The sequence below is a fragment of the Misgurnus anguillicaudatus genome, chromosome 13 (genome assembly GCF_027580225.2).
Source record: "Misgurnus anguillicaudatus chromosome 13, ASM2758022v2, whole genome shotgun sequence".
Lineage (NCBI taxonomy): Eukaryota > Metazoa > Chordata > Actinopteri > Cypriniformes > Cobitidae > Misgurnus > Misgurnus anguillicaudatus.
In genome coordinates, this window is record NC_073349.2 from 6,174,955 (window position 1) to 6,195,985 (window position 21,031).

At 36.3% G+C, this 21,031-nt stretch overlaps 1 protein-coding gene across 1 annotated transcript in view; it reads right to left on the reverse strand.

Moving 5' to 3' along the window:
* Positions 1-273: 273 nt before the first annotated feature.
* The window catches only part of tspan2b (tetraspanin 2b), a 51,323-nt gene continuing 30,565 nt past the window's right edge, over positions 274-21,031 (reverse strand). Inside the window, exons 3-8 of the mRNA XM_055188494.2 lie at positions 10,636-10,733; positions 10,407-10,481; positions 7,831-7,905; positions 7,637-7,696; positions 6,894-6,983; positions 274-4,563 (exon numbers count right to left, since the gene is read on the reverse strand). Coding sequence (XP_055044469.1) covers positions 4,498-4,563; positions 6,894-6,983; positions 7,637-7,696; positions 7,831-7,905; positions 10,407-10,481; positions 10,636-10,733 — 464 coding nt within the window. The 3' untranslated portion in view covers positions 274-4,497. The remainder of the gene's footprint in view (positions 4,564-6,893; positions 6,984-7,636; positions 7,697-7,830; positions 7,906-10,406; positions 10,482-10,635; positions 10,734-21,031) is intronic.

A 21,031-nucleotide genomic window follows, 5' to 3' on the forward strand; every position in this document is an offset into this window, starting at 1 on the left:
TCGCGTGCGCACATAAAACTTTTGCTGTAGTTTCACGTGCGCACGTGATAAATGATCAATTATTCAGCTTATACCACAGTTTTCACAGACATTAAGACATTCCTGTGGTGATTATTTTAAGACATTTGACAGGTTAGGTGTGCGTTTACCGAAAAATAATGCAAACCAGTGGAACATTTCTCAACCTATAGAATTATTATATTATTTAATTTATTGCATGCATAAACTTTAACAGCCATACAAAACAAGAAAAAAACAAAAACAGAACAATCAGAAATTTCACGACAGTTTATTTGTTTTCATGCAGCAATGTTCCTGAGAAACCTGAATGCTGTTTTGACTCAATTTATCAAAATAAATTAAACACACAATTTATGAACATCAACATCAAACACCTGCAGTGATATTTGTGTTTACAGTACACAACATTTCTACATTGTCTACACAAATAGCAGGAATAACACACAGACATTGTTTACAACAAAGCCTCTAATGACAAGCTACACTTCATGCTGTTTTACATTTTGAACAAATACAATTAAACTGAGTTGTTTGTTGCTATTAGGACAATACAGATCTGTAGCAACATTAAATGTGAACACTTTTAAGATGCCTGACACTCTTTCTTATGTTACTGTAATTTAGACTACCGTTTAACCTTTAAATGCCCTTCAGCAGTGATGCACCAGCAGAAATGTCTGACCAACTAACGGCTTCCCCTCTATAAATTACAAATAATAATAATAATAATATAACACGTTCTACATAAAAAAACTTAACAAAATATGAAACTGTCTTTTAGGATAAATTAAAAATTGCACTTTAATATTAAAATCAAATATATACATAACAAAATACTGTACACTGACCGAATCCGCCTCTATACACATTAACCACACACCAAATCTTTATGATAACTATAACTACAGAAAGCGTAGACTGCGTTTACATTAGTGCATTTTAAACCGCATTACTTTTGTTACGGTTACGCCTGGCATCCACATTACTCGTGAGTTTTCAATGCACATAAAAACTGCAGACCCTGTTTCAGTTTGAAAATGCAGTGAAGTTGGACCTAACCGGACACTTATGTAAACAAAAGCGTGAGTGCCCACATTTGCTTCCTGGTTGGGTCTTATGGATCATTGCGTATTCTTCCCTGGATCGTCAAGTTATCATATGACCATTATGCTACCGAAAGATGACAATGACCAGCCGCAAATAATGCAACACCAGTACTACAAATAAAAATAGTACTACACCAGCTATTGTCACAGATTATAAACGCCATACCAACTTGTTCTTTAAATGTATCCTGATCACTGATCTATATAAATGACTGGATTGCGCATAGAACGCTTAACGTAACAGCGTGAGGTGAAGCCAGCGCAGAGTTCGAGCCGCCATCTTGGTATACCCAACCGGCAGAGGGTGTCATTGACTTCCATTCAAAATCATGTTTTAAATTCACCCGCTTTACAGCGTATCAGTCACGCAAGATTATTTTTAGGATATGTGTTCGTAAATTAACTGTTAATTCTGATGTTATTTGCAATGTTTATGTTTCAATCGGGCAGGAAAATGGATTTATAAAAAACCGTTAAGGTGAGTGTGTCTGCTGCGTTCTGTTAATGACACGGGTATAAATAAAGTTTTTTTTTGAAATTTAGCTACACGGTCAGCGTTATTTCTCTAAATAAATTTAGGTAACTTGTAAGTTTAGATAACATAAAACCAGCAAATTATTGCATGAAAATACGGTACAAAGTATTATTATTTATATAGATTTCAGAATGAGCACGTACGTCATTAATACTAAATATGCTGCGGTTTGTCTGCTGATTTTATACAGTAATGAAGATGAATGTATAATAACTGATTAAAAACTAAAATGTACAACTTTCAGTAAATAACTATGTACATGCTTAGGACGTTTGTGTTGTAATAATGTACAGGGTAACTTCAGATATAAAAACGAAGACTAGTAAAGTGATGTTTTATCATTAAAATCTGATCGCGTCCATTGATTTAATAGAATGTTTGGGTATACCAACATGGCGGCGCGGTGGCTTCACAAGTGTGACGTCATGCGCAATCCAGTCATTTATATAGATCAGTGATCCTGATGGATATAGCCTTGTGAGCACTCCATTTTAGCTGCCTGTCCGCTTTCGTCACGTGCAGTATAAATTCATGCCAGAGGCTCGGTTATGAAATTCAATACAAAAAAGCTAAAAGCCGCTGTGCCGTTATAACGCCGTGTTATATTTTACATGCGCAAGAGGCAAGCTATTATTAGAGCAATAAGCGCTTTAACGCTTGCTCGTGCATGCCCAGTGTGCATGAATGGTCATTTTTCATGCATTTACAGTCGTGTATAGTGTGGATAGAGATCTTTTGTGAAACGCCTTTATAGAAAAACATCATTTTTAATAAAAAAAAAAAACAATTTAAAACAAAAATGCACTAATGTAAACAGGACCTTACAAACCTTGCACAGATATGTATGCAGTATGTTTCATTAAATAAAAACTTTAGGACTTAGACAATTTCTGCTCAAGTTGTGGCAATGTTCATTTATAACTCGAAGCTGCTTTAAAGCAAAGTTTTTATGCTGTACAGTATTTTGGGTGCTGTAAAAAGTTAACAATGTTTACATTTAAAAAGAAATCCTAATTTTGCCACACAATAATAGTGGAAAAATGTCACACTTTCAACCTTAAAGGTGCCAAAGAATGCATCGAATATTATGTTAAATTATTCTCTGATATCTACATAGAATTTATGTAGTAGAAGTGACAAAATTTTTCAGAGAAAATTTTACATGTCCATTTACAACCCTAGGATTTATCCTCAGGATGAAATGGTCTATTATTACCTTATTTGGAAAGGTTATGAATAATAATGTTGAGCTCTGCTCTGATTGGCTGTTTCATAGAGCGTCTCATTTCAGTAGCTCTGTGTGTATGTAAAAAAATCTTATGATTGAGCCTGTATCCGACAAATATACAGAATTTGAGGAATAATAAATAGTTTGGAGATTGTTAATGGACGTTTCTGAGTGGTAAGTTTGTGTTTTTTTCCAGTATAGACCTGCAAAATGTAACTGTAACGTCAATAGTAGAACTTCAGGCTAAACGCTAGCATATAGCATTAACTAGCATATAGGGCTAACTCAGCAGCCACAACTTTGTTTTTAGCATTGTAACAATATTGTAATTAATTTAATGTATAATTTAATAATGAGGGTATACATCATGACTGTAACGTCACAGTTGGTGTTATGTTGAGATTGGCCTGTTTTTTAGCGGTCTTTTGCATGCACAAGGTTTACATAAAAATGAGTAAACAATCGTGTTTGAGTTTTAAGTAAATACATTTTTACATTCTACGGCACCTTTAATATGTGATCAACTGGACAATATTAAAATAAACATTTCAATAATTTTAAGCCACATTGCAAAACGCAGCTCTCGCTACTTGAAATTTGATGTCAGCTACCCTAAAAGAATCAAACATTTACCAATTCAGAAGTTTTATATTTTTGTCTGATTCGTTTTATTTACCGTCCTTCAGTTTTCAGGTTCACCAGTATGCAAGTAAGAGGCACAGGGCGTCTTTGGTGTAGAGTCTTTATTTAGTTACGGAAGTAAAATAACCAGGAAACTCTACACCAAAAAATTTGCCATGTATATGAGAAGATTTGGCTTCAACAAGCCCAATGATATTACTGGCCTGTACCATTATGGGTATGCAAATGAACTGCAGAAACCTCGACAGAAACCTGATCATCTCATCTGTAATGTAATGTGTTCGCATGAATCCCAACACTAAACAGTTTATTTGCTACACTTTATTAATGTAGTATGGATAAATTCTAGGTAAACCAAACCTAAAAGAGTTTACTGAATAATATGTTTGTCACTTATGATCCAAGAAAACGTCACGCAAGTTTGCACATGTAAAACATTCGATTTCTGTATTGGAATGTCTCTGTGATGTAAAAGACTGTTTTGTTGGTGTCTCTGGGTAAGAGATCATTAAACCCACTTGCCATGGGCATGCCACAGAACCCCTGGCTTCATATTACATCATATTTTTATCTGACATGTGACGCCACACAGTAACTGCCAAGAATAACACACAAGCGTTTACATGCAAAGCTTTTGGTTTCGAGGGAGACCTCATCAGTGCGCACTAAATTTGTATTTTTAATTTAAAATTATGTTAAAAAGATTTATTAAAATAAGTATTAAAACGATATCTTATTTTTGTTGCATATGAAAAAGCTATGCACCTAACCAGCAGGCATAAATAAATACAGTCCAGCGATGTGATGAAGTAAATGAAATGTGGGCGGTACTACATTTTGGAAGTGAAATAAGTTTTCTTGTCCTGAGTTTACATGGTGGAATGAGTTGAACTTAGCCCAAATGGTGGTGTATGTCCAGCAAAGGTTAAGTGTCAAAGGTGAAAGGTCATTTAAGGATAAGGGTGTTAGATCACCTCCCTGCTGTTACGGATTGCACAGCATAGAACCATACTGAAGATCATGCCGATAATCTGTAAAAAGAGACATGATGTGTTACACATACAAGTATGTGACCCTGGACCACAAAATCGCACGGGTATATTGTAGCAATAGCCAACATTGTATGGGTCCAAATTTTATGCTAAAAATCATTAGGATATTAAGTAAAGATCATGTTCCATGAAGATATTTTGTAAATTTCCTATACAGTAAATATATCGAAAATGTATTTTTCATTAGTGATATGTGTTGCTAAGGACTTCATTTAGACAACTTTAAAGGTCCCAATATGTAGTTTTTTTGCACCCTTAGCTTCCAGATTTTCAAATATTTGTATCTCAGCAAAATATTATCTTATTCTAACAAACCAAACTAATTTAAAAAAAATTGACCGTTTTGACAGATTTTTTGGTCCAGGGTCATATAAAATGTACAGAAACGACATGAACTAAATTCTGTTTCTATGTTGCTGGTTTTATAATATAGTTACAGAATTTATAAGCACACATTGATTCACAGCGAAAAAGCGTCAAATGAAAGTTTGGTAACACTTTACTTAAAGGGGTGTTCACAAGACTGACATGAACCCCTTTATAATCATGACATGACACGTGTCATGAACATGAAGGAGATTTCATTCATAGGACGAGATCTTACGAGATTAAATGTGTCTCGCAAGATTTCTTGTGGAGGTGAAATGCTGGCCGTTTCTCAAATAAAAGACTGCATCCTTCAGAGGTCGCATTATTAAACTGCATTTACTTCATAAAGACTGTCTTATTAGAGACTATTAACAATTATAAAGTTTACTAATTTTTTAGTTAATCACAAATTGTTGTAATATGCTCACGACTTACGAATGTAATGCTCAGTTAATTATCTGCAATAAACCTTGATGACGTATGCAACCTGCATATGTGACCTCCGGAGGATGCAGCTTTCTATTTGACCCTTTTACAGCACATGCAATATATTTGTCTTTTACTCCGTTTGTTTTTTTGTTTGGGTTTCCAATAATGTTTGTTTGGGAACTCGTATGAAGTCTGAGACGCGTTGTGTTTGTCTGTTGATCAGTGTCAGATGTGTCTCAGCAGATTAAACTCTCACACAGAGTTTACATGATTTAATGTCTGCATGTTCTTGCTCAAAAAATGACAGTGGCTGTATCATTTCTAGTGTAAAGAAATGGACATATATTAAATATTAATATGGATTTAAACATTGTTTGGCTAAAAATAAGCGTTTCTCTCCGTCTAAAGTGAAAGTGAAGATAGCGTCCTCGAGACCACGAGTCCACTATCGCCCCCTGCAGGCATTTGTTATAATACTTAATGCTTTTTATTTATAGGCCACAAAATGTTGTTTAATGTAACTTGGTTTTAATACTTTATTTGAACCAATTATTATTGCATCTTCGTTATTATGTAATTTTAAAGGCTACTGCTTACTTTGGTCTATTTTTAATACCCAAAAATAACAAATTACTTCATTATCAGTTTGCAAAATAATTGTTAGGGACAGTCCTTGATTAGTTAAAACTTAAAAAAAACATGATTTCAGTTTCTTATTCATTTATTTAATCATTGAGGATTTTTTAAAAAGTGTAAAAATATTGTCTCGTCTCGTTCATCTCGTGTCTCGTGAATTGAGTGTCTCGTCACACCCCTATTTATTCACATTTACAACAACTGTCTTTAACTCTTTTCCCGGTTCACTATACATTAAGAAATAATTTTCAAGTCTCGTGAATTGAATGTCTAGTCACACCCCTATTTATTCACATTTACAACAACTGTCTTTAACTCTTTTCCCGGTTCACTATACATTAAGAAATCATTTTTATTTCAAATACTTATATCACTGACAACAGTGGTCTGGCCAGGATATTGTCATTTAAAAAGTGGAGTTGCAGCCCTCAACTTATGTTTATGTTGTCATGTTGTGTATTGGCCACCAGTTGTGTGATTGCAGTACCAGTTTTAGCCACAAGTTTTGTGATTGCAATACCAGTTTTGGCCACAATGCTACATACTGTTCCTTTAAGAAAAAGAAAAAGAAAACTAACGGATACAATAGGGGTCTTCGCTCATTCTGGGTTTGACCCCTAAAAGTGTCATCTTTGCATTAAAAATGACATAATTGAGTGAATTACACTTAATGACAGTTGTCATAAACGTGCATAAAATCTCCTTGTTCATGAAACATGTCATGATCACGAAGATGTCGTGTCAGTCCTATGAACACCCCTTCAGGTAAAGTGCTTCTGAAAAGTTAATATAATGACGTTTGATGTTTGTAGGTGAAGTGAACTTACAAATGCATTAAATTACATATTTGGAACTTTAATGGACAATGGCATTACCATGACTCCTGCGATTCCAATTCCTACATATCCCACGATGAAGAGTTTACTCTTGAAAAAATCTTCAATGGCCTCATCACATTTATTTGTCTACAAACAGAAAAAAATGTTTTGCAAGCAAACAATTGTGCATTTTAAAGACAACCATTAAACCAGCCCAGACGTCAAGGCTAAAACAAGGCAAAACTGGGCCTGTCAGTGACAAAATTTAAGAAGTCAAATCATAGCCTAGAAATAAAAAAACCTCACAGCTTGTAACCACTGTTGACTTCGCTTACATGATGGAATATCTCGCAAGTCATTTTAGCAAAAACGACATGTAGCTAAATTTAAGGATATTTTGGCTAGGAGTGGGTTACTCCTAAACTATACAGTAGCTAAACTATATGTTTGACGCATTTGGTGGCACATATTAAACCCAAATATTTGACCTCTGCATTTAACCCATGCCAGTAAGTAGTAAACACATGCACTGCAAGTGATGAACACACACATCCGGAGCATTGGGATGCCAGGTTACTACAGCACGAGGGGAGCAATTGGGGTTAAGACGCTTTGCTCAAGGGCACCTCCGTCGCAACCTGCTGGCAACTATATCGGGTCTATAGGTAACCTATGCGATGAAATGACAGCTATTGCTTGCTGGGTTAATAAATTTTTTTATGATAACCATGTTAATTGTGGAATTCAAAAAAAACAAATACAAAAAGTAATTATGCATTGCTATTAACCAAGATTCTCACCTTGTTTGTATATTGTTGACACAAACTGGGGCTTTGTGAAGCTGAGCCACAGCAGTTCAACTGCCAAAATATAAAACCAAAGATACACAAACCATTAAATATGGGTAGAACCAGAAGTTTTCAGCTTATCATATGCCCGGGACTGAAAAAACTGTAAAACTGTACTGTAAAAACATAAGTAACGTGGAACTCACAATGTCATAATACGACTGGATGGTTGCACTGTTGTTGTCAGATTTGTTATAGTATGTTTTCATTTCTGAAATGATCTGAAAAATTAATAAAAAACTATTGTCACAATAATTTTAATAAAACATCTGTATTAATCTTTTACAATAACATGAGGATTTTCAATGCAATTATCACATTGTTTTAAAGTATCACATAGGCCAGGGGTGTCAAACATACCGCCCATGGGCCGAACACGGCCCCCAAGGGTGTTCAATCCAGCCCGCATGATTATTAATTCATAAATATTAAATACATATTTTAAAAATCCTTTCAGGCGGGGCACTGCAGTCGCGTGCACAGCAAAACGTACATAGACGGACCTCTTACGATCCTTGTGCACCCAAACATTTTGCCGTTTTCGTGAGCATACGGCGAGAAGAGCTGCAGCCGTGCGCCGGTTGCGCTGTGTACGTGTATGAAATGGCCATGAATCAGTTTTAGCTTTAAAGCCGCCTTTCCACTGCACATGACATTCGGAAACGATTGTCGGAGTTCGCCCCCTAGTGGCAGTTGTAATGTAGTTTCAGTTTAATCGTAACATGGAAAAGAAGCTCATACCAGCGCAAGAGGCTTCAATCTAATATTTACCTTAGTGGAATAAATAAATGAATGAAACAATAAACAGCTATACATATATGACAAAGACTACTTTTTTTGGAGAAAACATATGGAGACAAGATTAAAATAATAACATATACATATTAAATTAATAATTTTATTACTTATCAGTAATAAATATTTTTTTGTTACTAAGTGTTTCTAATAAAGTAAAAAAAGATCCAACTATCAAAACGGATCCGAAAATGATGTATTCGCAGACGGTTGGCACTTCACGCAGCCCCTTTGGGACTCTCCATAGGAAATGAATGACCGTCATTTGTAGTGTGCATTGGAAAGGCGGCCTAAGCCGCGATGACGACATGTGACAAACAGCAGTGGGTTCTAGTTTAGAAACGGTTTGTTTTAAATGTCGTGGCTGGTCAGGATTTACACACAAACGTCTAGAAATGAGAGTAGCGACTGCTCCGAAACCGGTGATGCTGATCTGGTGGTCAAACAAATGTAAGGAAGAAGGATATAAAAGCACAATGCCTGTGTCTGACTCCAAACCGTTCTACAGTAGGTACTGTAACCATGGGTTCACACCAGCCGCGTTTGAGGCATCAAATTCGAGTCTAGTTTTGAGATTACTCGCTTCATTCGCACGTGAAAGCCGCGAGTGAAATTTTTAGTCATCGAGACATTTACGCGGAAATTCACGTCATGGGAGGGGCTTCTGCGACTCTGCGGAGACTCCGCTCGCTTCTATAATCACGTCATTACTAGAGCAAGCTCCTGATTGGTTAACGCGGCACGTTTTTCCGCAAAAGTTCAAATTTTTTAACTTGAATTAGACGGAATCGTGTCTACCGCACCGCTCTAAATGCCTTATTCATGCCGCGAGACCTCCAGACGCGTGTTAACGCGTCTTCACATTGACTTAACATTGAAATCACTTGCGCTTGATGCCTCTACCGCGGCTGGTGTGAACGCAGCATAATACTTTACAATCTAGCATTTTCTTTGCAAAATTACAGTTTTCATTACAAATATATTTCAAACAAAAGTTCAAAATGAATATTTTTGGCATTATTTGGCAAAACAGAGAGGATAAGGTATAATTACGTTACGTTTCCATACAGAGGACTTTAAATTAAGGCTTTTCACCTAACACCAGTGGGTGTGTCCATAGACTGTAAAAAAAGATGAACGAAGCAATGCCATTGTAATGACATTTGATGACATTTCCTTTGTAATGAACTGAATATGAAATGTCTGATGATGGGGGCTGACATGTTATGCAAGTTTGGAGCCAGGGCATGCACAGAAGGAATCGTCCGTGGAGGCCGGACGTGGACCCGCGGTATCAAACTTCCGCCCAAACGCTTGCGTGCCCAATTCAATGTCTCATTTGACTGGCTTGCTAAAATAAGGTAAGTTAAATACAACTAATTTTTTTGATGTAAAATAACACAGAAATCAAAAAATTAATAGTTAGTTATATCTTCAATATTCCCTTGAAGCTCCGAGAGTCCGCTCAGAGAAGCTGTGAATCACAAATGTCAGTCATAACGACACACCCGCTTCAAATTACTAGCTAAAATGAAACATAGCACAAAAATTAACAACTGAACATATATCAGCGCGATAACAACTGAACCATCTTTCAGATTTTTTTATTTGAAATGAGTCCTGTTTGTTTGAATGGAGAGGGCGGGGTTTATGACTTGTAATTCAGTCAGCCATCAAGAGGCGATCGAAGAGCCAGCAGCTTCACTTTTCAAGATGTATGAGGCATACCTGGTTTTGTGCACATGTCAACGTTTTTTTTTACCCTCAACCTAAAATGAGTTTGACACCCCTGACATTGGCAATAAGTAAGAGAATCAGAGACATATAAAAGATAAACCAAGTATGGCAGAATTGCCATATCTGCGTGAAGTGTTTCTTTAGGTTTGCAGCAATATTACAATTTCTATTCATCCAGTTGAAGAAATACCTCGTCTTTATTTAGAAAGCCAAACACCCCTGCTGCAACTTCTGCTCCAAAGATGGTCAGAAGACAAGCGAAAAACTACCATAAAAGACAAGAGAAACAAAACATGAATCATTAATATTATGCAACCTGTAATTACAGAAATCATATGATAACACAAAAAACAGTACTATTTTATTGTAAGGTTCAATTAATTGGTAAATGTTGTATAAACGTGCAAATTATTACTCACCATTCCAAGAAGGCACTGAGACTCCCTCACGGCACCACAGCATCCAAAGAAGCCCACCAGCATCATCAGACCACCAGCCCCAATGAGGATATACACACCTGTGAAGGATACACATGCAAGTCAACATATAACATCTCAAGTAACTCTCAACACATTCAGTTAGAATACAAAACACTAAATAATTGTCCATATAACTTGTGCTATATTTTGAGTTAAATAATGTTTAAACAAAAAATAATTCAAATGTCATTTCCTGTGCTTTCTGAAGCATGGACAGTTGCATTTGTGTTACACAGAAATATTGTACAGCATACACGTTTAGACAAGCATGATGCTGAGCAAAACATTCAGTCAGTTCTACTATGAGGACACTTATAGTTTCAGAAATGTGTAATGTAAAATAACTAACACCAGAGGGCAGCACATATGCATCTTTAGTCTGAGCAAATGTCTGAGAACAGCCAGACCACTTTAATGATGATATCATTCACTTTCACGAGAGAGAGAGAGAGAGAGAGAGAGAGAGAGAGAGAGAGAGAGAGAGAGAGAGAGAGAGAGAGAGAGAGAGAGAGAGAGAGAGAGAGAGAGAGAGAGAGAGAGAGAGGGAGAGAGAGAGAGTGTAATACAAACAGCAGACTCGAATCGGTCAATGTATAGTGTGAGTGCGTGCTCCTGGGGGAGTATGGTGGGGGGACAATCACACTCGGTTGGGTTTAATATGAGTGCGCCATTATCCATTGGTTGCAGTTCGCAACCTCACCACTAGATGGCGCTAAAATGTATACATTGCACCTTTAAATCATTATCATGTATATAAGGGGTAGGGTGGAGGTCCAACCCTAAACTCTGCAGGACATCGGCACTCCAGGGCTGCTGTTGCCCACCCCCGAAAATTAAACCATTTCTACTCGCGGGAAATCTGCTGTCTCTCTCAACTTTCAAATATCACTACAACCTGAATGGATGCTCGATTGTTTAAGTTGCCATTTTAGGCCCATCTAAAAAACTCAGAAATGGTAAAAAACGATCTAACTCTGCAAGTCAGTACTACATGTGGTGTGTTTCAGCCATACATTTCTAACATTTATAATGTGTTTAGAAACAATTTTTAAAGTGCACCTATTTCATTGCCAAATAACAACGTTATTTTGTGTATTTGGTATAATACAATCTGTTTACACATTATTTTCCACATACCGTACATTTATGTAGCTCCAGATATCCCTGTCTTCTTTAAACGCATTGATCTGAAAAGCTCTGACGTCAGCTGCAAATGTGACGCTCCTTGTTTGAAAGATTCGCTCACAATGCAATACTACCAGGAGTTAACTTACAGGCTGTGAGTCCGAAGCGGGAGGAATTATGATAATGTCATTGTTTACTTTGGTGTTTGTACCTTTTGCATATTATTGACATATTAAGAGTTTGGTACCAAAAAGCAATAAATCCATTTTGACTAATTTCGGTAAAAATGTGTTTTCTATACCAAGAAAGGGACAAGATGAAAACCACTATTTACTGTTACAAAATTGAACATAACATCTTTAGGTTATATTAACATTAAAAATCCATAATTTATTTTCAAATATTAATTATAAAAACTGATTATTTTTTCCTGATTAAGTTTTTTTTTCAAAATGCTATAAATCTATTGAATCAATATATAAATGTGGTAGTAGTGCGCGATATATCAGCCGCCGATATAATATCGGCCGATATGGTCATTTTTTTACAAATCGGCATCGTTCCTGATGTCAAAAGAGGGCCGATGTGAACAGGCCGATAATAATTCCTGTGTATTTGACGTGTGTGTAGGAGATGTGAGTGTGAGGGCGAGTATGTTTGTTTTTGCACGAGCGCATAAGTTACACGTGTGTGCTGAAGCAGGTTCTGTCGTCTGCCTGGTCCTTCTAAAAGTGTCTGAAGAAGATCCTCGCTACACTGTATGCATGGGGTGTCCAATACGTCGATCGCGATCGCAAAGGCAATGCCGGTAGATCGCACATAAGTTAACTGTGTATCCTCATGCTGCTCCATGCCTCCACGAGCTTCGAAAAACAGAGCGCGAAATTAGCATGGTCTTAGAGTAATTGTGAAACACTTAAGTCTTTTTGAGTTGCTGTGCCTTTCTTCTCAAATGTGTTTTTATAAATCTTATGCCTGCCCGCTGCATCTCAGTCGTGTAAACTTCCGAAATTTTACCAGGATGCAATCGCATCGCATTCTTGCCTTCATGCAGGAGGTGATTCACGCGCCCTGTGTGTGTGTGTTTGTGTGTGTGTGTGTGTGCAGAGATGGGCATAAATACATGGAAATGTATTTCAAATACAAATACAAAATACTGGGTCGAAAAATGTATTTAAATACAAATACAAAATACTGTGAGGAAAAATGTATTTAAATACAAATACAGTATTTTGTATTTTGAAAATACACAAAATACATGTGAAATTGGTGATTCAGTGCAAGTATCCCTATTGCTGAAATCTATCTGGGTCTATTTCTGAATGCAAAAAAGCATTTAGATGTGTGCAACTGCTTAGAAACTTTCATTTTATTTTACGTACCTCTTGCTTTCCCCTGCCCTGTAGGAAATAAAAAACTACAAAAAAAAAAAAAACTTGGTAACACTTTACTTGAAGGGGTGTGCATAAGACTGACATGACAGCTTCATAATCATAACATGACGTGTCATGAACATGAAGATTTTTTGCACTTTTATGACAACTGCCATTAAGTGTCATTTACTCAATTATGTAATTTTTAATGCAAAGATGACATTGTTTGAGATATCTTTGTTATGACAACTTGACACATAAACCAATACAGCACAACTTGTTATAAATCATAAACAATCATTATCAAACTTAAGAAACTACCTAGCTTTGTGGGTCAACATTACATTAAACTGCGATTTAAATGTCATTAAGTGTTGATACTATGTCAAATATTGTTAATACTCGGTCAAATAAACATTATGAACTGAAGAATATTCATGATGCTGTTATAAAAAACTATTTAACACTATTTAATTAGTATTAACACTTAATGACATTTTAATGACAAATTAAATTTGTATCACTGGTAAAAACTGGTCAGTTATGTTGTCTTGGTTAATGTCAACTTGTCATGACAAGTTATGATGTATTGGTTAATGTCAAGTTGTCATAACAAAGACATCTCAAACAATGGCATCTTTGCAATAAAAATGACATAATTGAACAAATGACACTTAATGGCAGTTGTCATAAACGTCCATAAAATCTCCTTCATATTCACGACACATGTCATGATTATGAATGTGTCATGTCAGCCTTATGAACACCCCTTCAAGTAAAGTCATGTTTTATAAAAACATCATAAAAACTTTCTAATGTGTCGTCCACCCACAACCTAAACAGTTTATATGTGAAGAAATTCACGTATTTACTTCTCACGAGACGAGTGTTTGACAAATTATTCGGCAATCTCTCATCGCTGCTTTTTGATGGTTTTGAGAACAATTACTCACGAGTCGTCCTCTGTCATTTACAGAATTATACAACGGAGAGCACGTCAAACATAAAAGTCTTGTAGGTTTACTGAGGAGCCCACAGGTTCACGCCTTAGAGTAGAGCCATGCGAATTGCAAAAGTGTAAACAAAGCTTCAACTGCACAAAGCTAAAAAGAAATCAGCAACTGTGTTCTGATTCCACCACTTGCCGCGTCACGTGTGAAAGGGCCTTTAAAGGAAAACACCACAGTTTTTCAACATTTTACCATGTTCCCACCTCAACCCAGACGAATGAATACATGCCTATCCTTTTTCAATATGTGCACTTTATCTTTGCACAGCGTGTCATGAATGTGTTACCATTTAGCCTAGTTCCATTCATTCCTTAGGATCCACACAGGGATGAATTTAGAAGCCACCAAACACTTCCATGTTTTCCCCATTTAAAGACTGTTACATGAGTAGTTACACGAGTAAGTATGGTGGCACAAAATAAAACATAATTTTTAAGTGAATAAAAATGAGAACTATATTGTATGGCGGAAGAGCACTTAGTTTGCAGCACTTGAACCTCTGGCGCAGCAACATCACCACTCCTGTGAAGATGTAACTGCGCGCTGAGGTCAAAATGCGGCAAACCAAGTGCACCTCCTCCATGCTTTGAAAATAGATAGTCATGCATTCATCCGTCCAAGTTGAGGCAAGAACATAGCAAAATATAAAAAAATGGTGGTTTTCCTTTAAGTCAAAAGTGTAGGCTTATTTGTCAGTGTTCCACACTCTGTCTCAGTTGTGCAACGTGCAACTGCCTGCCAACGTGCAAGTATGAATTTGAATTTCCTTTCGCTACAGTTATAATAACACAAATCACATCAAACCCAATAATTCAATCGCTCTTGCTTTTTTTCCCACTCCAACATTTGAATTTTTGCCCACTAAAAGCTGCACAGATATATTTGCTTACCTAAACTCTGGTGTCTGGTCTGAACTAGTTGATGCATGAAAACAGCACCCTGACTGGTTGACTGGCTCAAAGTATTTTGAGTATTTTAAAAATACAAAAATACTCATCTTAAATGTATTTAAATACAAATTACATTTCATTTTTTTCAAAGGCTTTAAAATACAAAATACAAAATACTATTTTGTATTTCAAATACGTATTTTAAATACATGTATTTGAAATACTGCCCATCCCTGTGTGTGTGTGTGCGCACGAACGAGGGAGAGAGAGAGGCAGCGTTGTGCTGATTTATATGCTTCTGATACTATTGTAATTTTCTTTTTAGTTTGTTTCTAGATTTTTTTTGGTGACAGCCCTAAATCCAATGTAGAGATATATGCAGTATAGTCCATGCATTTAAAATTGTTTTTTAGCATGTAGATCTTGTCGGCTTTATAATTTTAAAAGTAGATCACCACACCAAAAAGTCTCTACACCCCTGCTGTATGCAATGAGCGTGAGGGCCGGGTGATGCGAGGGGGAGTTCGGGCCAAATTGTTCAACATAACCAATTTGATCACCCACTTAAAAAATAAGCATCCCGAAGCTTACAAAGAATAAGGGAAATCAGCTAATTGATGACATTTTGCACATGGGTAAAGGTGCCCAATCAGTAATTTCTGGAAATAAATTACAAAAGTAAAAAAAAGTGTTTTGGAAAATAGTCTTTATTTGATTTTCATAAAAATGTGTTTTCTATACAGAGATATTGACATCGGCAAATATCGGCATCGACCATAATAGACAAGAGTCATATCGGTTATCAGTATCGCCCAAAATTTCACATCGGTGCATCACTAAAATGCACATTCATCTTTGCCATGTTATATTAATTTATTACAAGGCTCTCTGGAATGCTTGATTCTGATTGGTCAGTTGAGACATTTGCAGGTTCGTTCTTTTCAAATAATAACCGCTCCAAAGTAATAACGCATAGTCGGACTACTTGTAAGTTTAAATTCCCTCCGCGCCAACAAAGATTACTGTTTGGCGCCATCTTGTGACAAACACTGGACAACCACAATTAAGAATGGAACATTTTGACATAAATTTTAACATGTACGGAAAAAACAAAACATTTAAACAGTGGATAGAAGAACAACGACAAGACACAGAGAGCTTACTGAGACTGAACTTGACAAAATAAGAGCATGAAAGCTACGAAGCCAACACAAAAAAAAAAAAAACACAGAATGGGCATTAAAACTTCTCAAAGACTGGCTAAAAGAGAAAAAAATGGAGACAGACAAGTATGAAGCAGAGGATCTTAATAAGGTATTACGACCATTTTATGCATCTGTGCAAAGTTTCGCGTCGGGTCCTGATCACACTGTCGGGGCTTATTTCCCAATAACTACCGGCTGCCTCTACATTATCCCTTACTTAGTTGACTAGTGGTACACACTGATTAAAAATAAACATTAATGGCATTAATCAAAACACTTACTTTGTCATATTTAGAACACTGTCATTGCTGCTGTCATGCTTTGGACGCCGTCGCTGAACTTTTTTGACAGCGATCAGCAGTAAAATGTTTTAGTCCTGCTAAAATTTCGTTGACTTTGAGTAAAATAATGGAAAATTTTTCATAAGATCCCCTGGGGTCAATGTGTTAGCATGACAGAAGCTTTATACTGTCGTGTGAAAACAAGCAGCAGCTGACATTTTTTCGTCGCCCGAGTGGCTTTCGTTTCTTTCCCACCACATAAAACCATCACAGGTTTATCGATGCTATCAAAAGTATTATTTTGTTTTTGTTTGTTGATCACAAAGTAGAAGAAGAAAACTCAGACTCCGTATGAATTCAACATGCTGTCATTATTGTTTACAATGTGTGGAACGGTGCGCTGTGAATTTATTGCATTCTGCCTAGAAGGAGGAGTGGCATTTATCGTGTTTTTGGAAAAAAGGGAGAAAAGATGACAGAGTAACACAAAGAATATTGGATTTTGCGTAAAATTAAGAATTTACTTTTTAATTCTGACCTAATACAATACTGATTTTGGTTGTAAATTTTTTGTGTGTTAAAAATGGCGTTTATCGTGTTTTGGAACCAAACTCTTCATATACTAATACACACTTACCCACCAAAGGAAATTTAAAAACGTGAATCGGACAATAGGTGCTCTTTAAGATTTATTTTACAGGGACTTTAATTTAAACTAAGATCAGATTTACCAACGTCAAAGTATTTAGTAATTAACATTTATGTCACCTTTACTTAAAGGGACAATAAGTAGGATTTACCCCCATCTAGTGGTGAAATTGTATTTTGCAAACGAACAGTGCTCTCTAGCGCCTCGCTTTTTCAAATGCGTGTTGCAACTACGGTAGCCGTTATGTAATCGCTGATCTCCTTGTCCGTTGCAGCTGGTTCACTTTTTCTAAATGAAAACGTGTTGTGGAAACGCGTTGTTAGGCTAGTGCTTTTTGTCCCTCTCTGCTATTATAGTTTATCAGTATGGCGGAATGACATGGAAGCCTCTTTGGACTTACCCGTTCAATGTAAGTAAAGAGGAGAAATTCTAAGCTTACAAAGAAAAGTCGGATCACTGGCAGAGGTCATTTGACACCAACAAGGACATATTTATGAATAAAGACATTGATTTTGATTAATAAAACACTTAAAACCATACTTACAGTCCCTTTAAATAAAAGTAAATCAAATATTGTTAAACCAATCTTGCGTTAGTGGTGGACTTTGAACTTGAACATGCAGAATGTGTGCATCTGGTGTAAGATACCTGTCAGTTTAGACACAACACCTAACGCTAGGTTGCACCTCTATAGGAGGGTGGGTGACGCAACAGTTGTCCTAGATCAGTGTTTCTCAAACTTTTTCAGCCCAAGGACCACTTTATCTTCCAATTTTTTTCTGAGGACCACCTTACAGAATCTCACTCTAACACTCCCCCAAAAAACAACAAAATAGGAAGGATAAGCTAAGTTTAATATGCAACTGTTTCAAGTCAAAAACTACTTTTTTTTTTAAAACAAATGCAATGCTATGTTCAGAAATTATTATATGAATTTTATTTCATTTGAAAAAGTAAATGTGAAATGAGTTGCAGCTTAACATGAACAACGAACTGCACATGTGAAAAAAAATGTAATTAAACATACTAAAACTGAGGTGGTGGGTATATGAAGTCTATGGTTGTAACTATGGTAACAATAAAATACTAGAAAAAAATGTTCCCCTTAATGTCCAAAATCACTGAAGTTACAGGGATTTTACACATGAACAAAAACTAGTACATTAAAAAACTAATAGATCTGTGGATCTGTGCATTTTAGCTGCTTTCAGTTGATGCTTGATCTTTTATTTTGACTCCTCTTTGATTTAGCCAACCGATCCATTTTTATGTTATTAAAACAGAAAGGCAAGAACTGATATCACAGTTTCGCAAGTGCATTAAAAATCTACTTAAATAAGTGACAATTGTATAAACCAGGGGTTCTCAAAGTTTACATTCAAAGGTCCAAATGTGAATTCTCATCATTTACATAGGTCCGGAAAAACTTTATGTAAATCATATGTTTATATAACAAATCAACACAAATTGTTTGGGAAAAACATAAGTGTATTTTGCATTTAAACTAAAAATTATTTTTTAAACACACAAGAAATAATGCTTACTATGCTTCTCAATGTCTCAATGAATTACGGTGAAATGACGCTACATCCATAAGCCAGGGGGCGCTCTCGGGCAGAAACTTATTATGCGCTGCAAACGAAGAACCAGAAACACACAGCTCCAGGAAATGTCTTAAGGATATATTTATATTGCTGTTCTTCAAACCTTTTCAGGTATTTTCATGATAATAAAGAATATGTATAGTGATTATGTTTGACGAGTGTTGCTTTTTCAAATGCATGTTTTAAACGACTCAAACCAACAGTGATTTCAGATTGATATGGACTGATCAAAAGCCGTAGTGCATGAAGTAGCTGTGCATAATATCTGGGTGTGATGGATGGCTAGAGCGTCACAAAGGAAATTTTTAAATAACTCGTTTTATTTTCGGACCAGGAATACTCTTAAATCTAAAAAGAAAAGAAAAAACGAAACGAATGGTTTACAAGTTTAATATGCATTTTGTAAAGTAGCAAATGCACACATTTAGCAATCACATAGAAATTAATGCACTTGTAATATGAAGTGGATGCGGGTCCGGACTTTGAGAACCCCTGGTATAAACACTTGCCTAGTTTAGGTCATCTTTTGGCGGACCACTGGGGGGGTTTGGCGGACCACCAGTGGTCCGCGGACCACACTTTGAGAATTACTGTCCTAGATGCATGCGTCGTATTGTGGCACTACGGCCGCCTAAAAGGTGCATTGTGTTACTTTTAGGTCAGGATTTTTCTCCTAGTAGTCATGCTCATTCCTCTGGACACACAGTGTTGTTATACACATCATTTTTTTAAAACTGTAAACTGTAATAGTTATGAAAATCAGTGTGATAGTAAGTGTGACCACATCCTCTGTCTTTCCTCTGACATAGAAGAATCTTGCTTCAGACTGACAATATTTACACGGTTGCCACAGGAGCCATGGAAAGGCTATTCTTTGTCGTTGCAGACTCTGTGATCTGAAAGTCAGATTTGCAAAACTTGTGTGTGCGTGTGCATGCAGGAAGCACGCTCGGATTGTTGTCACAGGATGTACTTTACCTAAAGAAGCCCTGATCTGTTAGCTGTCAGCATGATGTGGCTTTATATCAAAGGATGAACAGAGCCAACATGATGTCGTAGCTTTATTAGAGATGATTTGTGTTGGGGATGAGTTGGTTAACTAGTCCAAACTTGTGATTTAATAGAAATGAATTCCATTGAATAAACTGAAATCACAACAAACTTCCTGGTAAAAATTAGTGGTATAGATTGCCAAAAATGATTGTGTGGATGATGATGATGATGTAGGCATGGAATAAACTTTTCTGAGGGTAAAACAATTATTTCTGATTTGACAAATTGGCAAAAATTGCAAAAAGGTTACTTTCAGGGATCCCAAACCAATAACCTCAAAGTCAAGGACTAAATGTGGGGACATTTCAAATGAGAGCAAGGTTACATTGTGTTACCTTTTAAAATACGTTGTTACAGTTCCCTTTCGAGGGAACTCGCGCTGCGTCACTGCAGTGACACTTTGGGGACGCCTCCAGGGGTAAGTGCGTCTGAATGTGTATATCAAATTCAACCAATGGTGAGGCTTAATGACAGGATGACGCGAGAGCCAGTAAGTATATCGCTATCTGAAATATTGCCAAAGACGGCGTTGCAGGGACGCAGGAAGTATGGCAAGGGAGACGCAGCGTCACGTTCCCTTCTCAGGGAACAACAATTACATAAGTAACACAAGACGTTTTCATGTGTCAAACACAACTATGCAAAAAAAAGCATTTTGGTATGAATCAACATTCACATACAGAAGATAAAAGCATTTAAAGCGAACAGTTTAGCATGTGTGCTTAAAAAGTCTAGAAACTTTATGATATTATCCTACACTACGCAGGGAATAATATAGATTTTTTTCCAGACAACTTTCAAGCACTTTCAATGACCTGTATCTATGTATATATATTTTCAAAAACTTCCCAGGGCCTTGAATTTCCCCCTCCAGATTCACAAACTTTCAAGGATTTCAAGGACCCGTGGGGGTCCTTGTTGAAAAACAAGCCCATATGAAAAAAAATATTTTTAAATATATTTCAAAATATGGCCAAAAATATATTTTTGCTGAAAAATATTTTGGAATATGTTTATAAAAATATATATTTTTCACCCATATATGTTTTGGTCATTTTTGTTGTACATTTTGAAATAGGCAAAAAATTTGAAAAATGTTAAAAGTAAATACATTTTAAAGCATTAGAAAATATATTTACCCCTCTA